The sequence below is a fragment of the Mesoplodon bidens genome (assembly GCF_964165515.1).
Source record: "Mesoplodon bidens genome assembly, chromosome: 8".
Classification (NCBI taxonomy): Eukaryota; Metazoa; Chordata; class Mammalia; order Artiodactyla; family Ziphiidae; genus Mesoplodon; species Mesoplodon bidens.
The window spans coordinates 68,676,480-68,692,653 of NC_138165.1; the positions used below are offsets into that span (position 1 = coordinate 68,676,480).

The window sequence follows — 16,174 nt, forward strand, 5'->3', positions numbered from 1 at the left end:
GAAAATATTATCTTTTCCTCCATTGAATTAGCTAGGCACTTTTGTCAAAAATCAATTGACAAGATATTTGTGGGTCTATTTCTTGACTTTTTATTCAGTTCTATTTAACTATTTGTCTATCTTTATGTTGTACTCACTGTCTTAATTACTGTAGACTTACTGTAAATCTTGAAAGCAGATAGCATTAAGTGCTTCGACCTTGCTATTGTTTTTCAAAGCTGTTTTGGCTGTTTCAGGTCCCTTGTATTTCCATATAGTTTAAAAAATTAACCTGCCAATTTCTAAAGAAGATCCTTCTGTTATTTTGATTGGAATTGCATGGAATCTATAAGTAAATTTGGGGAGAACATGCATCCCATTAATATCACGTTTTTTAATCCATAAACATGGTATATTTCTCCATTAATTGGGCCTTCTTTAGTATCTCCCAGCAATGTTTTATAGTTGCCAATGTACAACTCTTGCACATTTTTTGCCAGTTTTACCTTAGGTATTTCATATTTTAAAATCATGCATAAGAAATTTTGATTGAATGCTGGGCATTGTGAGTTTTAAATTGATATATGCTGGATCTTATTGTTTTCCTTTAAAGAGAGTTAGGCTTTATTCTGGCATGCAGTTATTTTACTTGGGATCAAATTTATCCTTTTGCACCTAGCTTTTAACCTTTCCTAGGACAAGTCTAGAGCAGCCTTTACTTTGGAACTAACTTAACCCTGTGCTTTTGAGATGATTCCTTTCAGAGGACTCAATCTCTTTGTGTAGTCCCGTGTTTTATGAGGTATCTACACTCTGGCCAGTAGGAACAGAAACCATCCCTAGACAAGTGTGAGCTCTGAGAATTGTTCAGCCTACTGCTTGTAGTGATTCTTTTCCCAACTTAATTTTTGAGTTCCATTCCATTATTAACATGTGAAGATTCAGTCAGAGATTTGAGGGTGTTCATCTTATAACACCACCATCATCATTATAATCATCATTATTAAAAATAGTAATTTTTTTGAAACCAACCTCCAGCATCTTCACCCCTTGAAATCTCCCTACCTACTCCTTTGCCACCTACTCTGAAGTGAGCAATATCTCTTCTGTGCTTCAACTGTACTTTTCTAACCTCTGTCAAAGCACTTATTGCATGGTACTGAAATCATATATTTAAATAGTTGCTCACCCTATAAAATATAAACTCCTTGAGGGTAGAGAATCTAATTCCTTCTTTTAGCCCTACCTACTACCTCAGTGCCTGGTGTACCAGGCATTCAATACCTGTCGGTTGAATGAAGAATATTCATGTAATTAGTGTTTGTGTACATCCCCTGGTGGCCAGTGTGGGGGGAGTAGGGGACAAGGAAACCAAAGTATTCTTTGCTCCTTCTATAATATTTCCCTTAGTCCCTTCAAACTTCCCCAGGTCATAATAAGTAGGTGGTTTCTCTTCATTGTTCATAAAGGAGCCCAATCTTGTATTTATATTTAAGTATGTAAACCCACTGCATATGTGTTGTGACATTTATTGGCAAAAGAACAAAATTTAAATTGTTTGTGCATGTCCACTAGAGATGATTTGAGTTTCTTCATTGAGATTAGACCTGCAATTTAAAGTAGTATGTTTAAAAGAAGAAGTAAGATTATCTTTTTAGTATGTGTATTTAAGGAATCCAGAAATTTAACCAGGTGATTACTCGAGTTACTTTTATAAAAACAAACTTTTTATGGAAAACAGTAGCAACTATAAGCTGAAGTACCTTGTACATAATAATTTTTTAATAAATGATAGCTATTACATTATTATTCCCTGATAGTCCAGCACCTCTAATTTCTTTGTTCTTTTGACTATTAGAAAACCATCTACACTTCTAACAGTAAATTTTCCATGTTTATCCAGTTTGCCTTTTAAAAAATTAATTAAGGTAAAATAGTGTCAATATAGCATTTCCTTTTGTAATTTACCAACCATATTACGCTAGGACACATTATCAACCAAATATGTTGAGCTATGTTTGACTTTACCATTTTCAAGATGGAAAAAATATTATCTTATGGAGTTTTGGATTCTTATAGGTGTCGCCCATACAAGCAATCCCATTAGTCAACAATTGCTTGTAGAAGAAAATGCCTTTCCAGTACTTATCCAACTATTGAGAAATCACCCCTCTCCTAATATTAAGGTATATATAAGATTTTTTGTGTGTGATATAGTAAAAATTAACATAAATGACTTTTTAAGAATAATTTGTATCTTTAGGCAAGCTCACAAGTATAATAAAAATATTTAACCTTTTAAACAAAATCTTAGAAGTTTAAACAAAAAAGTTACTACAAAGATAGTAGCAAAGATACCATTAAATTTTATTAAAATATGGTTTCTTCAAATATAATAAGAAAGTCTCATGTCCTTACTCATCAAAGAAGTTTTATTCCTCAGATATTTGATTATTCATAGGATTTCTTCCCTACTTCCTCAGATACTGGTTGCTAAAACTGGGTGGGGATAATGAGGATGTGTGATTTATGTAGCAAAATTTCTCAAATATAAGTGAATCCTGTCAGTGCCACACCATCAATACAGCCCTGCCGTCTACTAAGCAGTCTGTGTTGTCTGGCAGCAATAGTTATCTCAAGGGTGGACACTGCTAGGTATTACTATGAGTTGTTGAGGAGTCATTCACTCTTCCATTTACTTCTAGTAAAATGCCTTTAATAAAATGACATTCACATCTATTCAAATCCTTTACCAAGGTTTTAGAAATTCAGGACATCTATACTTGGCCAGACAGAAATTATAAGGACAAGAAATATATTTTCTCTACAAAATTTGGTATGTGCTTTGCTGGAAGTGAGAAAAGAAAAATAACATAGGAGGGAAATATATAAGTAAACATAGCGTTGTTTCTTTTAAGGAATGTGTTTATTATCAGAAAAGATGTCATAAGTTATCTGGCTTTTCTTGCTGTGAAAGAGATTATTTCATTACAGGAGTTGATTAGGGAAACAAAAAAAGGCATATGCTAGCAATTTTTTGGCTTGAATTATATGTAAAAACTGCAACGACTTTTAAAGTACAAATAAATTTCACAAGATGAAGGAAAATGACACATAAAAATACATTTTTATTTTAAAATGTACATTTTCATGGCCAGTTTACTTCAACTGCATCTATCTGTATTTCAGTATACATTTTCACTGCATTCTTAAACTTGTTAAAACAAAACATAAATACATTTTAATACTTTTCCTCAAGTAAGATTCTATAGTAATTTTGCAATAATAATCATGCTTTTCAAATTCACACTTTTCATAGAAATGCATGGTGTAGCACTTAAAAAATTTGCCTACTGAGCCCAATAATAAACAAGGTTCATTAGCAACCTCCTTAAATGACTCCAGAACTAGAAGAGGAAAGCTTCCTCAGTGTTTTGCTTCAATTGAAGGCATTCTATTAAAGCGTTACAACTCAATGGTCAGTAGCTAACAAGCAGTTCAGAACAGCTTTATAATTCATGCTAGGAAATTAAAAAACCTTTTTTAGATGTAGAAGGAATGCAACTATGCACTTAAGAGAAACTTCTTCACATGTCTTGCAGGCCCTTGTTGCCTCCCGCTATGCCCTCAAATGAAGCTTTGTGATTGTGCAACACACAGAAGGGTATTTTCTCAGCTGTTAAAAATTATAAGGGACTTTCTCCAGAAGTTGTAAACGCCACTCTCTAAATACTAGTCAGAGAGATGGAATTAATGGATTTTATGGTATCTTTGATTGGTATATCCTATATAAATATTTGTATAATGAAATATGTCATTTGATAAACCATGAGTGAAAAATAATTTTTGAAAATCACATTTTTAGGTTGAAGTGGCATTTTCCTTGGCATGTATTGTCCTAAGGAATGATCAGTTACAGAATGAATTACAAGAAAATGAAGGATTTAATTATGCTGATGTCCTTTATCTTCTTCACTCACAAGATAAGGTAATAACTATACAAAATATTAGAGATCATTTAGAAGAAAATGATTTTGAGACTACATCCTCAAAATTTCACCAAGTCTTTTTCTTTTTCTTTTTTTTTTTTCATGGCAATATTCAAATGTATTATTTAAGAAATGTAAAATCTCTTTGGTGGGTTGTTAGTTTGTAATGATGGAATAATATTGTTCCATATTTTTCATAGTTGTCATATTTCATCTTGAAATATAACAATTTTTTTAAATGTGCAGAGTCTCCTTATTTTTTTAATCTTTATTGGAGTATAATTGATTTACAATGTGTTAGTTTCTGCTGTATAACAAAGTGAATCAGCTATATGTACATATATCCCCATATCCCCTCCCTCTTGTGTCTCCCTCCCACCCTCCCTATCCCACCCCTCTAGGTGGTCACAAAGCACCCAGCTGATCTCCATGTGCTATGTGGCTGCTTCCCACTAGCTATCTGTTTTACATTTGGCAGTGTATATATGTCAATGCTACTATCTCACTTCGTCCCAGCTTACCCTTCCCCCTCCCCGTGTCCTCAAGTCCATTCTCTACATCTGCATCTTTATTCCTGACCTACCCCTAGGTTCATCAGAACCACTTTTTTTTTTTTTTTAGATTCCATATACATGTGTTAGCATATGGTATTTGTTTTTCTCTTTCTGACATACTTTACTCTGTATGACAGACTCTAGGTCCATCCACCTCACTACAAATAACTCAATTTCCTTTCTTTCTATGGCTGAGTGATATTCCATTGTATATATGTGCCACATCTTTAAACATTCACCTGTCGATGGACACTTAGGTTGCTTCCATGTCCTGGCTATTATAAATAGTGCTGCAATGAACACTGTGGTACATGACTCTTTTTGAATTATGGTTTTCTCAGGGTATATGCCCAGTAGTGGGATTGCTGGGTCATATGGTAGTTATATTTTTAGTTTTTTAAGGAAACCCCATACTGTTCTTCATAGTGGCTGTATCAATTTACATTCCCACCAACAGTGCCAGAGGGTTCCCTTTTCTCCACACCCTCTCCAGCATTTGTTGTTTGTAGATTTCCTGATGATACCCATTCTAACTGGTGTGAGGTGATACCTCATTGTAGTTTTGATTTGCATTTCTCTAATAATTAGTGATGTTGAGTAGCTTTTCATGTGTTTCTTGGCCATCTGTATGTCTTAATTGGAGAAATGTCTATTTAGGTCTTCTGCCCATTTTTGGATTGGGTTGTTTGTTTGATATTGAGCTGCATGAGCTCTTTTTATATTTTGGAGACTAATCCTTTGTCCGTTGATTCGTTTGCAAATACTTTCTCCCATTCTGAGGGTTGTCTTTTCGTCTTGTTTATGGTTTCCTTTGCTGTGCAAAAGCTTTGAAGTTTCATTAGGTCCCATTTGTTTATTTTTCTTTTTATTTCCATTACTCTAGGAGGTGAATCAAAAAAGATCTTGCTGTGATTTATTTATTTAACACTCAAAGAGTGTTCTTCCTAAGTTTTCCTCTAAGAGTTTTATAGTGCCCAGTCTTACATTTAGGTCACTAATCCATTTTGAGTTTATTTTTGTGTATGGTGTTAGGGAGTGTTCTAATTTCATTCTTTTACATGTAGCTGTCCAGTTTTCCCAGCACCACTTATTGAAGAGACTATCTTTTCACCATTTTATATCCTTGCCTCCTGTGTCATAGATTAGTTGACCATAGGTGCGTGGGTTTATTTCTGGGCTTTCTATCCTGTTCCATTGATCTATGTTTCTGTTTTTGTGCCAGTACCATATTGTCTTGATTACTGTAGCTCTGTAGTATAGGCTGAAGTCAGGGAGTCTGATTACTCCCATTCTGCTTTTTCCCTCAAGGCTGCTTTGGCTATTCGGAGTCTTTTGTGTCTCCATAAAAACTTTAAGATTTTTTGTTCTAGTTCTGTAAAAAATGCCATTGGTAATTTGATAGGGATTGCATTGAATCTCTAGATTGCTTTGGGTAGCATAGTCATTTTCACAATATTGATTCTTCCAATCCAAGAACATGGAATATCTCTCCATCTGTTGGTATCATCTTTAATTTCTTTCATCAGTGTCTTAGAGTTTTCTGCATACAGGTCTTTTTTCTCCCTAGGTAGGTTTATTCCTAGGTGTTTTATTCTTTTTGTTGCAATGGTGAATGAGTGTTTCCTTAATTTCTCTTTCAGATTTTTCATCATTAGTGTATAGGAATGCAAGAGATTTCTGTGCATTAATTTTGTATCCTGCAACTTTACCAAATTCATTGATTAGCTCTGGTAGTTTTCTGGTGGCATTTTTAGGATTCTCTATGCATAGTATCATGTCACCTGAAAACAGTGACAGTTTTACTTCTTCTTTTCCAATTTGTATCTCTTTTATTTCTTTTTCTTCTCTGATTGCCATGGCTAGGACTTCCAAAACTATATTGAATAATAGTGGTGAGAGTGGACATCCTTGTCTTGTTCGTGATCTTAGAGGACATGCTTTCAGTTTTTCACCACTGAGAAAGATGTTTGCTGTGGGTTTGTTGTATATAGGCTTTATTATGTTGAGGTAGGTTCCCTCTATGCCCACTTTCTAGATAATTTTTATCATAAGTGGGTATTGAATTTTGTCAAAAGCTTTTCCTGCATCTATTGAGATGATCATATGGGTTTTCTTCTTCAATTTGTTAATATGGTGTATCACATTGATTGATTTGTGTATACTGAAGAATCCTTGCATCCCTGGGATCAATCCCACTTGATCATGGTGTACGATCCTTTTAATGTGTTGTTGGATTCTGTTTGCTAGTGTTTTGTTGAGGATTTTTGCATCTATATTCATCAGTGATATTGATCTGTAATTTTCCTTTCTTTGTAGTATCTCTGTCTGGTTTTGGTATCAGGGTGATGGTGGCCTCACAGAATGAGTTTGGGAGTGTTCCTTCCTCTGCAATTTTTTGGAAGAGTTTGAGAAGGATGGCTGTTAGCTCTTCTCTATATGTTTGATAGAATTCACCTGTGAAGCCATCTGGTCCTGGACTTTGGTTTGTTGGAAGATTTTAAATCACAATTTCAATTTCATTACTTGTGATTTTTCTGTTCATATTTTCTGTTTCTTCCTGTTTCAGTCTTGAGAGGTTATACCTTTCTAAGAATTTGTCCATTTCTTCCAGGTTGTGCACTTCATTGGCATAGAGTTGCTTGTAGTAGTCTCTTAGGATGCTTTGTATTTCTGTGGTGTCTGTTGTAACTTTTCCTTTTTCATTTCTAATTTTATTGATTTGAGTACTCTCCCTCTTTTCTTGATGAGTCTCACTAATGGTTCATCAATTTTGTTTATCTTCTCAAAGAACCAGCTTTTAGTTTTATTGATCTTTGCTATTGTTTTCTTTGTTTCTGCTCTGATCTGTATGATTTCTTTCCTTCTGCTAACTTTGGGTTTTGTTTGTTGTTCTTTCTCTAATTCCTTTAGGTGTAAGGTTAGATTGTTTATTTGAGATTTTTCTTGTTTCTTGAGTTAGGCTTGTATAGCTATAAACTTCCCTCTTAAAACTGCTTTTGCTGCATCCCACAGGTTTTGGATTGTCGTGTTTTCATTGTCATTTGTCTCTAGGTATTTTTTGATTTCCTCTTTGATTTCTTCAGTGACCTCTTGGTTATTTAGTAACATATTGTTTAGCCTCCATGTGTTTTTTACATTTTTTTCCCTGTAATTCATTTCTAATCTTATAGCGTTGTGGTCAGAGAAGATGCCTGATACGATTTCAATTTTCTTAAATTTACTGAGGCTTGACTTGTGACCCAAGATGTGATCTATCCTGGAGAATGTTCCATGCGCACTTGAGAAGAAAGTGTAATCAGCTGGTTTTGGATGGAATGTCCTATAAATATCTATTAAATATCTCTGGTCTATTGTGTCATTTAAAGCTTCTGTTTCCTTAATTATTTTCCTTTTGGATGATCTGTCCATTGCTGTAAGTAAGGTGTTAAAGTCCCCCACTTTTACTGTGTTACTGTCGATTTCCACATTTATAGCTGTTAGCAGTTGCCTTATATATTGAGGTGCTCCTATGTTGGGTGCATATACATTTATAATTGCTATATCTTCTTCTTGGATTGATCCCTTGATCATTATGTAGTGTCCTTCCTTGTCTCTTGTAACATTCTTTATTTTAAAGTCTATTTTATCTGTTATGAGTATTGCTACTCCAGCTTTCTTTTGATTTCCATTTGCATGGAATATCTTTTTCCATCCCCTCATTTTCAGTCTGTATGTGTCCCTAGGTCTGAAGGGTCTCTTGTAGACAGCATATATATGGGTCTTGTTTTTGTATCCATTCAGCAAGCCTGTGTCTTTTGATTGGAGCATCTAATCCATTCACGTTTAAGGTAATTATCGACATGTATGTTCTTATGACAATTTTCTTAATTGTTTTGGGTTTGTTTTTGTAGGTTCTTTTCTTCTCCTGTGTTTCCCACTTAGAGAAGTTCCTTTAGCATTTGTTGTAGAGCTGGTTTGGTGGTGCTGAATTCTCTTAGCTTTTGCTTGTCTGTAAAGCTTTTGATTTCTCCATCGAATCTGAATGAGATCCTTGCCGGGTAGCGTAATCTTGGTTGTAGTTTCTTCCTGTTCATCACTTTAAGTATATCATGCCACTCCCTTCTGGCTTGTAGAGTTTCTGTTGAGAAATTAGCTGTTAACCTTATGGGAATTCCCTTGTATGTTATTTGTCATTTTTCCGTTGCTGCTTTTGATAATTTTTGCCAATTTGATTATGATGTGTCTCTGTGTGTTTCTCCTTGGGTTTATCCTGTACGGGAATCGCTGCGCTTCCTGGACTTGGGTGGCTATTTCCTTTCCCATGTCAGGGAAGTTTTCGACTATAATCTCTTCAAATATTTTCTCTTGTCCTTTCTCTCTCTCTTTTCCTTCTGGGACCCCTATAATGTGAATGTTGTTGCGTTTAATGTTGTCTCAGAGGTCTCTTAGGCTGTCTTTATTTCTTTTCATTTCTTTTTTCTTTATTCTGTTCCGCAGCAGTGAATTCTACCATTCTGTCTTCCAGGTCACTTATCCATTCTTCTGCCTCAGTTATTCTGCTATTGATTCCTTCTAGTATAGTTTTCATTTCAATTATTGTATTGTTCATCTCTGTTTGTTTGTCCTTTAATTCTTCTAGGTCTTTGTTGAACATTTCTTGCATCTTCTCAATCTTTGCCTCCATTTTTTTCCCGAGGTCCTGGATCATCTTCACTATCATTATTCGGAATTCTTTTTCTGGGAGGTGGCCTATCTCCACTTCATTTAGTTGTTTTTCTGGGGGGTTATCTTGTTCCTTCATCTGGTACATAGCCCTCTGCCTTTTCATCTTGTCTATCTTTCTGTGAATGTGGTTGTTCCACAGGCTGCAGGATTGTACTTCTTCTTGCTTCTGCTGTCTGCGCTCTCTTTCTTATTTTTCAGTAAGTCCTGGCCCTCCTTCTCGGACTACTTTTCTTTGTTGCTGGAGTTTTGGGGGAGGGGGCGGAGAGGGCAGAAAAGTTGGGCGCTGGGGCAGTCAAGGCCCATGAAGACCCAGGAGAGGGGCTGCAGAGAGTGTTCAGGCCACTGGCTCCTGCCCTGCCATCCCTGCCGCTGCTGCTGCTGCCTGGGACCTGGGGCCTCGGTGGTGCTTGCTCTCCTCCACTTTGAGCTCTTGGGAGCCACACCAGTACATAATTTTTATTATGGAAAATTTCAATCAGAAAAAGAATGACAAAGTAGCATAGTGAACAAATATTCCCATGACCTAGCTTCAGCAGTTATCAACTCATGGCCAATCTTATTTATATATTCCCTCATTTCCCCTATATTACTTTTGAAGCAAATCTCAGGCATCATATAATTTTATCTGTAAATATTTCAGTATGTACCTATAGCATTTTTATATGATTAAGAGCAGCAGAAGAAAACTCACTAAGATTAATGGTTCTCTCACACTAAGACTAAGTTCTCTCTGTACTACCATGTTCAAATAAAATATTATAAATAAGATTTAGTGATAAGATTGTATCTTTTGGGTCTTTCTAGAAGATGGACCATACTTGTTAATCTTTGGCAAGTGGACTGCCTAAGGGAGAATTGGCTTTTGCTCTGTTTGCCCAGTCCCAGAATGTTAAAATGCGATTTTTAAAAGGAAATCATTTTTCTTTTATTCTCCCTTAGAATATAGTACAGTAGAATTTTTGTAAAATTTGTACTTATTTTAGGAAATGACAGATATCTCACAATGCATAAAATTCAATATATATCATGCTATACAAGAGAAGTTTTGATTTATCAGCTCTATTTCAAAATATTGAAAGAAAAATATGTTGAAACAAAAGTTGAAGTTTAATGAAGTTGTGGAGTTTCCTATTATTCATTTGCATAATCAGTAATCTAAAATTCTGTTTAAAAATTAAAACTTTTTCTCTTTTCTTCTCCCTGATACCACAACCTAATTCTCTGTTTTATGTGTTCAATAACATTCTGGGGTAACTCTATTATCTCTTTTCCCCAATAATGTCATATTTTACTCCCAGAGATACAAATGAAATGTATCTTAATATGTAAGAATTCAAAACCTATTACCTTGAGTAACATGACAAATGAAGTAAGTTAAAGATAATGCATGTCTCTCTTATTTCTAGGATATTTGTTTAAGAGCAGGCTATGCGTTAACCCTTTTTGCCTTCAATAGTCACTTTCAACAATACTTAATATTGGAAAGTGGAATAATGACCATATCAACTTTTGAACCTTTTCTTGAATCAACATTTGAAACTGAAAAGGCAATGGCAGCTTTTCAGGTATAAAATTGAAGGTTAAAACTTCAAATCAATATGTCTTTTTAGTGAAAACTGAAAAATTAGAAAAAACTTTGGATCTGGAAAAACGTTTACTGCTTTTGTAAAATTCACAGTATTTTTTACACCAGTCCCTTCCTCACCTCATAAAAACTCCATTATCTATGAGGATTTCTTCATTTATATAAAATTTTACAAGTCACAAGGCGCTTTTGTCTTTATATCTCATCTGATGCTTATAACAACCCTATCAGATTGATAGAAATATAGTATTATTTTCATCACCCCTATTTTACAAGGAAATAGGTAGAGAAACATGGTAGTGTCCAAGACAAGTTTTCTAACTGCAAATCTTTAGCTGATCATCTAATTCTTCAACCATGTAGACAACCTTATGTATCTGGATTCTTCTTGGTCTTATTCTTTTTTTCTATCCTATGACCTTTAGAAGTATTTTCTATCAACCCATACGTCAACAATGCAAAAGTTGCAAACATTGTAGAAAGAAAAATATGGCCTACGATGGTCACTGCAGTGATCAGATAGGGATATGTACTCTAGGTCCTCCCCACACAGCTCGCTTCTCATTGAATCATACCAAATTACTCCTCTTACTTTTCCAAGAAGTATCCCCTCAGAAATAAAAGGTTAATTACAGAAGCTGAGTAGAAAATGTTTAATGATTCTATGCCTCTTTTTTGTTTTTAGATTATTATATTAGCTAAAGTCATTATAGATGTGGATCACATTACTTTGACTGCAAGAGGTGTTACTATTTTAGTTGATAGTCTATATTCAGTTCATTCCACTACTATTGTCTTGACAGGTAAGAAATAACTAGAAGCTAATCATATCCACCTAAAACTATTTACAAAAAATTTTTTTGGTAACCTGAGCAATAATAAAATAATAAGCCTGATATTCTGTCACACAGTTTGAAGAATGAACTCATATAAGTCTACATGGAACTCCAGAGTTAAGGCTACATGGAACAATGAAAGTCTACTGTGCACCCCAAATAGAACCTTTCTGATTTCCTAATTACTTTTTTGAACTCCTAATTACTTTTTCCAGAATGTAAGATGAGAATTCAACTATGAGCTACCAACAACAAAATTTATACACTGATTTATAATAATACTGGCAGATTTATACTGATAACCTCTGTCTGGTTTCCTTTTGACTAATTGTGCATATTTGTCTAATATTTAAGAGTTCTCTATGTTGCTAGGCAATATAGCAAAGCAAAATGGCCCAACAGAGTTCTTGACATAGTTAGTGCTAATTGTGTGACTATGTCTATCTAGACCTAACTCTCCAGATGATCAATACATTAGTTCTCTTGATCTATCATGCTCAATACAGCATAAAACAGTATCAAAACGACAGCCATATGGAGTGACAACTACCAAAAAATAAAGTATTTGTTTTTTTAACTGAAATGGATTACCGAACACAGTGAAGGAATCTCCACTTGCTGCCATAAAATTACATTTTTATGGAGTGTATTTACTTGGCATGGAAGGTAAATTCAAGCAAACAAAAACTTTCTGATGAAAACTATCTAGGAAAAATACATGTTTAAAAGAAGTTATTAAATATATTTTTATCTAAATAACATTCTTAATTCAATGTCGTAGTAATTCTATGACCCTGAAAAACAACTGTAGTGGGTTTCAATTTTACTCCACAAACTCTTCTGTGCAAGAAATGCCATATTATTCTAGCTTTCAAATATTAATTTTCCCAGGCTGGTAGAAACAATCTCAAAAATTATTGGGCTTTCTCTGCACTCCACCATTGGAGTCATATGCATCTCCAGAGCCATATGCATGTCTGGGGTATCTCAAGCAAAGCCAGATATTCAGGCCTCAGGTATAATGTAAAATAAATGACATGCTCAAGTCCAAGTTGATATGGTTTCCAGAAGATGTTCCAAAAGCATAAAATTTTGCAGAAACAGATTTCTGTTGCCAAGTGTCCAGTTTTCCTATGTACACCACTTAGCCATTCTTCACTCAAAGCTCCTGCTATCTCTGTTTTAGTCTTAGATTCTCTGCCCTTCCCCATTGGTTCCCCATTTCTTACTCCCTATCTTTAAAGACTCCTGTGTCCCTTCCCCCTAGCATAATGCCTTCTATAAACTCAGGCTTTTGAAAATGTAAGCCTGAAAGAAAGGTTATCTTTAGACAATTTTTGCTCTAGGCCATATAACCCAGCCCTCCTCATCCTGAGGCAATAAATACAAAGGGCTTCCTGGCTTATAATGGAGGCTGGAAAAAAATACAAGGAGAACAAAAACTCAGTTAATACCTTAATAAAGTATCCACCCACAAATGTAAAAATACATTTATATCTTAAAATTTGTGTTACACCTATTCCAACACAGCGACAATACTGTGAAAGAATATCACATGAAAGCTCTAAAAATAAAACACGAATTTGAATAAAACAATCTTAAGTTCGTAGCTGCACATTTATTTAATTACTAGATCACTTTATTACTTCAATCTCAAAACATTTCTTTTTATGGCAAGAACTTCAATGATCATAAACTTCAATAAGTAATACATTACTTGGTTTTAAAATACCATTAAGCTCTGAACTCAAAGCCATCTGAATTGCAAAAAGGACATTAAATTTTCTTACAGTAGTTCAAACATTATGTTCATAGTCATTAAAACAAACAAACCATAAAAGCTCAAAACAAAATATATTCTGAAGCCAAGAGGAAGAAAACCTCTGATTTTTCAAAATTCCCCACTGTTAAATAAACCTATTTAACTTTTACTGTTTGTGACAGAAAACCAAACCAGAATTTTGGGGAAAGTTTATTCTACATTTAACACACATGCTTTTTCTCAGCAGGTCTTCATTAATAGAAATGTCTTGTGACTTAAATCTTTTTAAAGATTTTTTTGATGTGGACCACTTTTTTTTTTTTTTTTTTTTGCGGTACGCGGGCCTCTCACTGTTGTGTCCTCTCCCGTTGCGGCGGAGCACAGGCTCCAGACGCGCAGGCTCAGTGGCCATGGCTCACAGGCCCAGCCGCTCCGCAGCATGTGGGATCTTCCCAGACCGGGGCACGAACCCACGTCCCCTGCATCGGCAGACTGACTCTCAACCACTGCGCCACCAGGGAAGCCCGATGTGGACCACTTTTAAAGTCTTTATCGAATTTGTTACAATATTGCTTGTTTTATGCTTTGGCTTTTTGGCCGCAAGGCATGTGGGATCTTAGCTCCCCAACCAGGGATCTAACCCGCATCCTGTGCATTGGAAGGTGAATTCTTAACCACTGGACCGCCAGGGAAGTCCCTCAAACCTTTTTTAATACTTTAATATATGCAAGTGAATGAAAGCACAGTATATCAGTTTATACCAATTAAATAACACAGGCATTTTTTTTCTTGTTGTTTAATTTATAGGGAATTTAATAGCTACCCTGGCTCATTCTAGAGCTGGTATTCCAGAAGCACTTACCACATTAGGGACAATCCAACGGCTCTGCTATCATTTGTACTCAAGGCAAGAAGAGGTAAAAAAAAATAATAATAATTAATTAATTAATTTGAAAATAGAGTATTCTAAAATATAATTTGCCTCTCTCTCACTTCTGCAGGCTAATTTCTCCACAGGTTGAGTCTCATATAATAGTTCATATTACTAACTCAAAATTTGATTATTTTTCTAGTACTACATTTGCCATTCACAATTCTTGTTTCCACAAAATGTGCACATTCATTTTAACTTCAATCTTTAAGATTCAGTCTACAAATAAGTACATGGATGATACAGAAATTTATAATTATTTATAAAATATTTTATATTTTATAATTAAAATCATTGTCATTTCTATGATTATTTGTAGTGAATGAAAGTGGAATCCATTGGAAAATTTTCCTTACCTGCCAAACAGGGTTAGAGTGAGGGCACCTGAAGACCAGGCTGGCCATAGTAGTGTTTTGCCTCTAAAACACTACTACACATAGTAGTGTTTCCTTTGCTTTTCCCACAGGGTCTAAGGCAGTATTTCTCCAACTTTAAGGTACAACAGAATCACCTGGAGAACTTGTTCCACCATAGACTGCTGGGCTCCATTCACCAAGTTTCTGATCTAATACATCTGGTGTAGGCCCTAGAATTTGCATTTTTAACAAGTTCCCAGAAGCTGAGGCTGCTGGTCCAGAACCACTGTTCAAGGTGTGGAAGATTTTTGGGCCTATACAGCAGTCAGATGCCAGTGTAAAGACCACTATGTCAACCTTCTGATACCCTGCATGGGCCTGGTTTATGTTCCTTTCTTTGACATTTCTTATGCCACCATGAACAGATTCTTCTAAGAACTTCCCAGGAATATACTTTTATTAATTATATGAACAACCTAATTGCTTCAGAGTCAAATGCAGAGGGTATTTCCTTCAAAGAAATAATTACTTTTTCTGGAGTCCCATGGCCTGATACTTGTGCTTGTTTCTTTGGTTTTGCCCTGGAAAATTGAGTTGCTTCCCTGTGCAGCTTATTTTTAACTTACTTTTATGCTATACTCTCTAACTTGGTTTCCTATATTACAATCACCTGTGCAGTTTTGAAAAATCCTAATGTTCAGTTCAATGCACCCCAAAGTAATTAAATCAGTTTCTAGGGGGTGGAATACAGACATGATTTTCATAGTTATCCAGATGATTCCAGTGCACAATGAAGACTGAGACCTACTGTCTTAGTTCAAACTCAAAGGTTCTTACTCGGGCTGCCCATTAGAATCACCTGTGGCACTTTAAAAACAATACACAATGCCAGATTCTACTAAGAGAGTCTGTATTTAGTTGGTGGGCTTTTTTTTTTTTTTTTTTTAAACTCCTGGTGATTCTAACAATGCAGTCAGGACTGAGAACAACTACTAGAAATCAATGGCAATTGACAGCCTTCCCTAAAAATATTGCTGCTATGCTTCTATCTATAGAGTGCCATCAGTTGACATACATATTTGCTATACATAGCTACAGAGACTTTCCTATGAAATATTTAATGAGAGCACTGGGTTAGATATTTTAAGAACAAAGCTAAATGGTTAAGGAGAAATTGTTTCCTCTTCATTTAGGTTCGCATGGCTTGCTCCAGTGCTCTTGGCTACTTAACTTACAATGCAAATGCTTTCCGAATCTTATTAAAGGAATGCAGGAATAAGCCTAATCAGTTCCTTCATATAACAAAGAATATCAGCAGAGATGCAAGTATAAACCCAGCATTTTTAAAGGAATTTCAAATGCAACAAAGAGTGGGACTTCCTTCTTTAAGGTATTGTTTCTATATTTGAAGTTGCAGTAGTAAAATTACTGAGAGGAATTTTTAAGGAAGTTTAAGGAAGATCAAACACGGGGAACTG

General features: G+C 35.1%; 1 protein-coding gene across 1 annotated transcript in view; it reads left to right on the forward strand.

The window, feature by feature from the left end:
- The window catches only part of ANKAR (ankyrin and armadillo repeat containing), an 86,254-nt gene that overhangs the window by 65,737 nt on the left and 4,343 nt on the right, over window positions 1-16,174 (forward strand). The window contains exons 17-22 of the mRNA XM_081242596.1: window positions 2,059-2,165; window positions 3,845-3,967; window positions 10,633-10,791; window positions 11,497-11,614; window positions 14,217-14,326; window positions 15,890-16,086. Of these exons, the coding sequence (XP_081098722.1) occupies window positions 2,059-2,165; window positions 3,845-3,967; window positions 10,633-10,791; window positions 11,497-11,614; window positions 14,217-14,326; window positions 15,890-16,086 (814 nt within the window). The remainder of the gene's footprint in view (window positions 1-2,058; window positions 2,166-3,844; window positions 3,968-10,632; window positions 10,792-11,496; window positions 11,615-14,216; window positions 14,327-15,889; window positions 16,087-16,174) is intronic.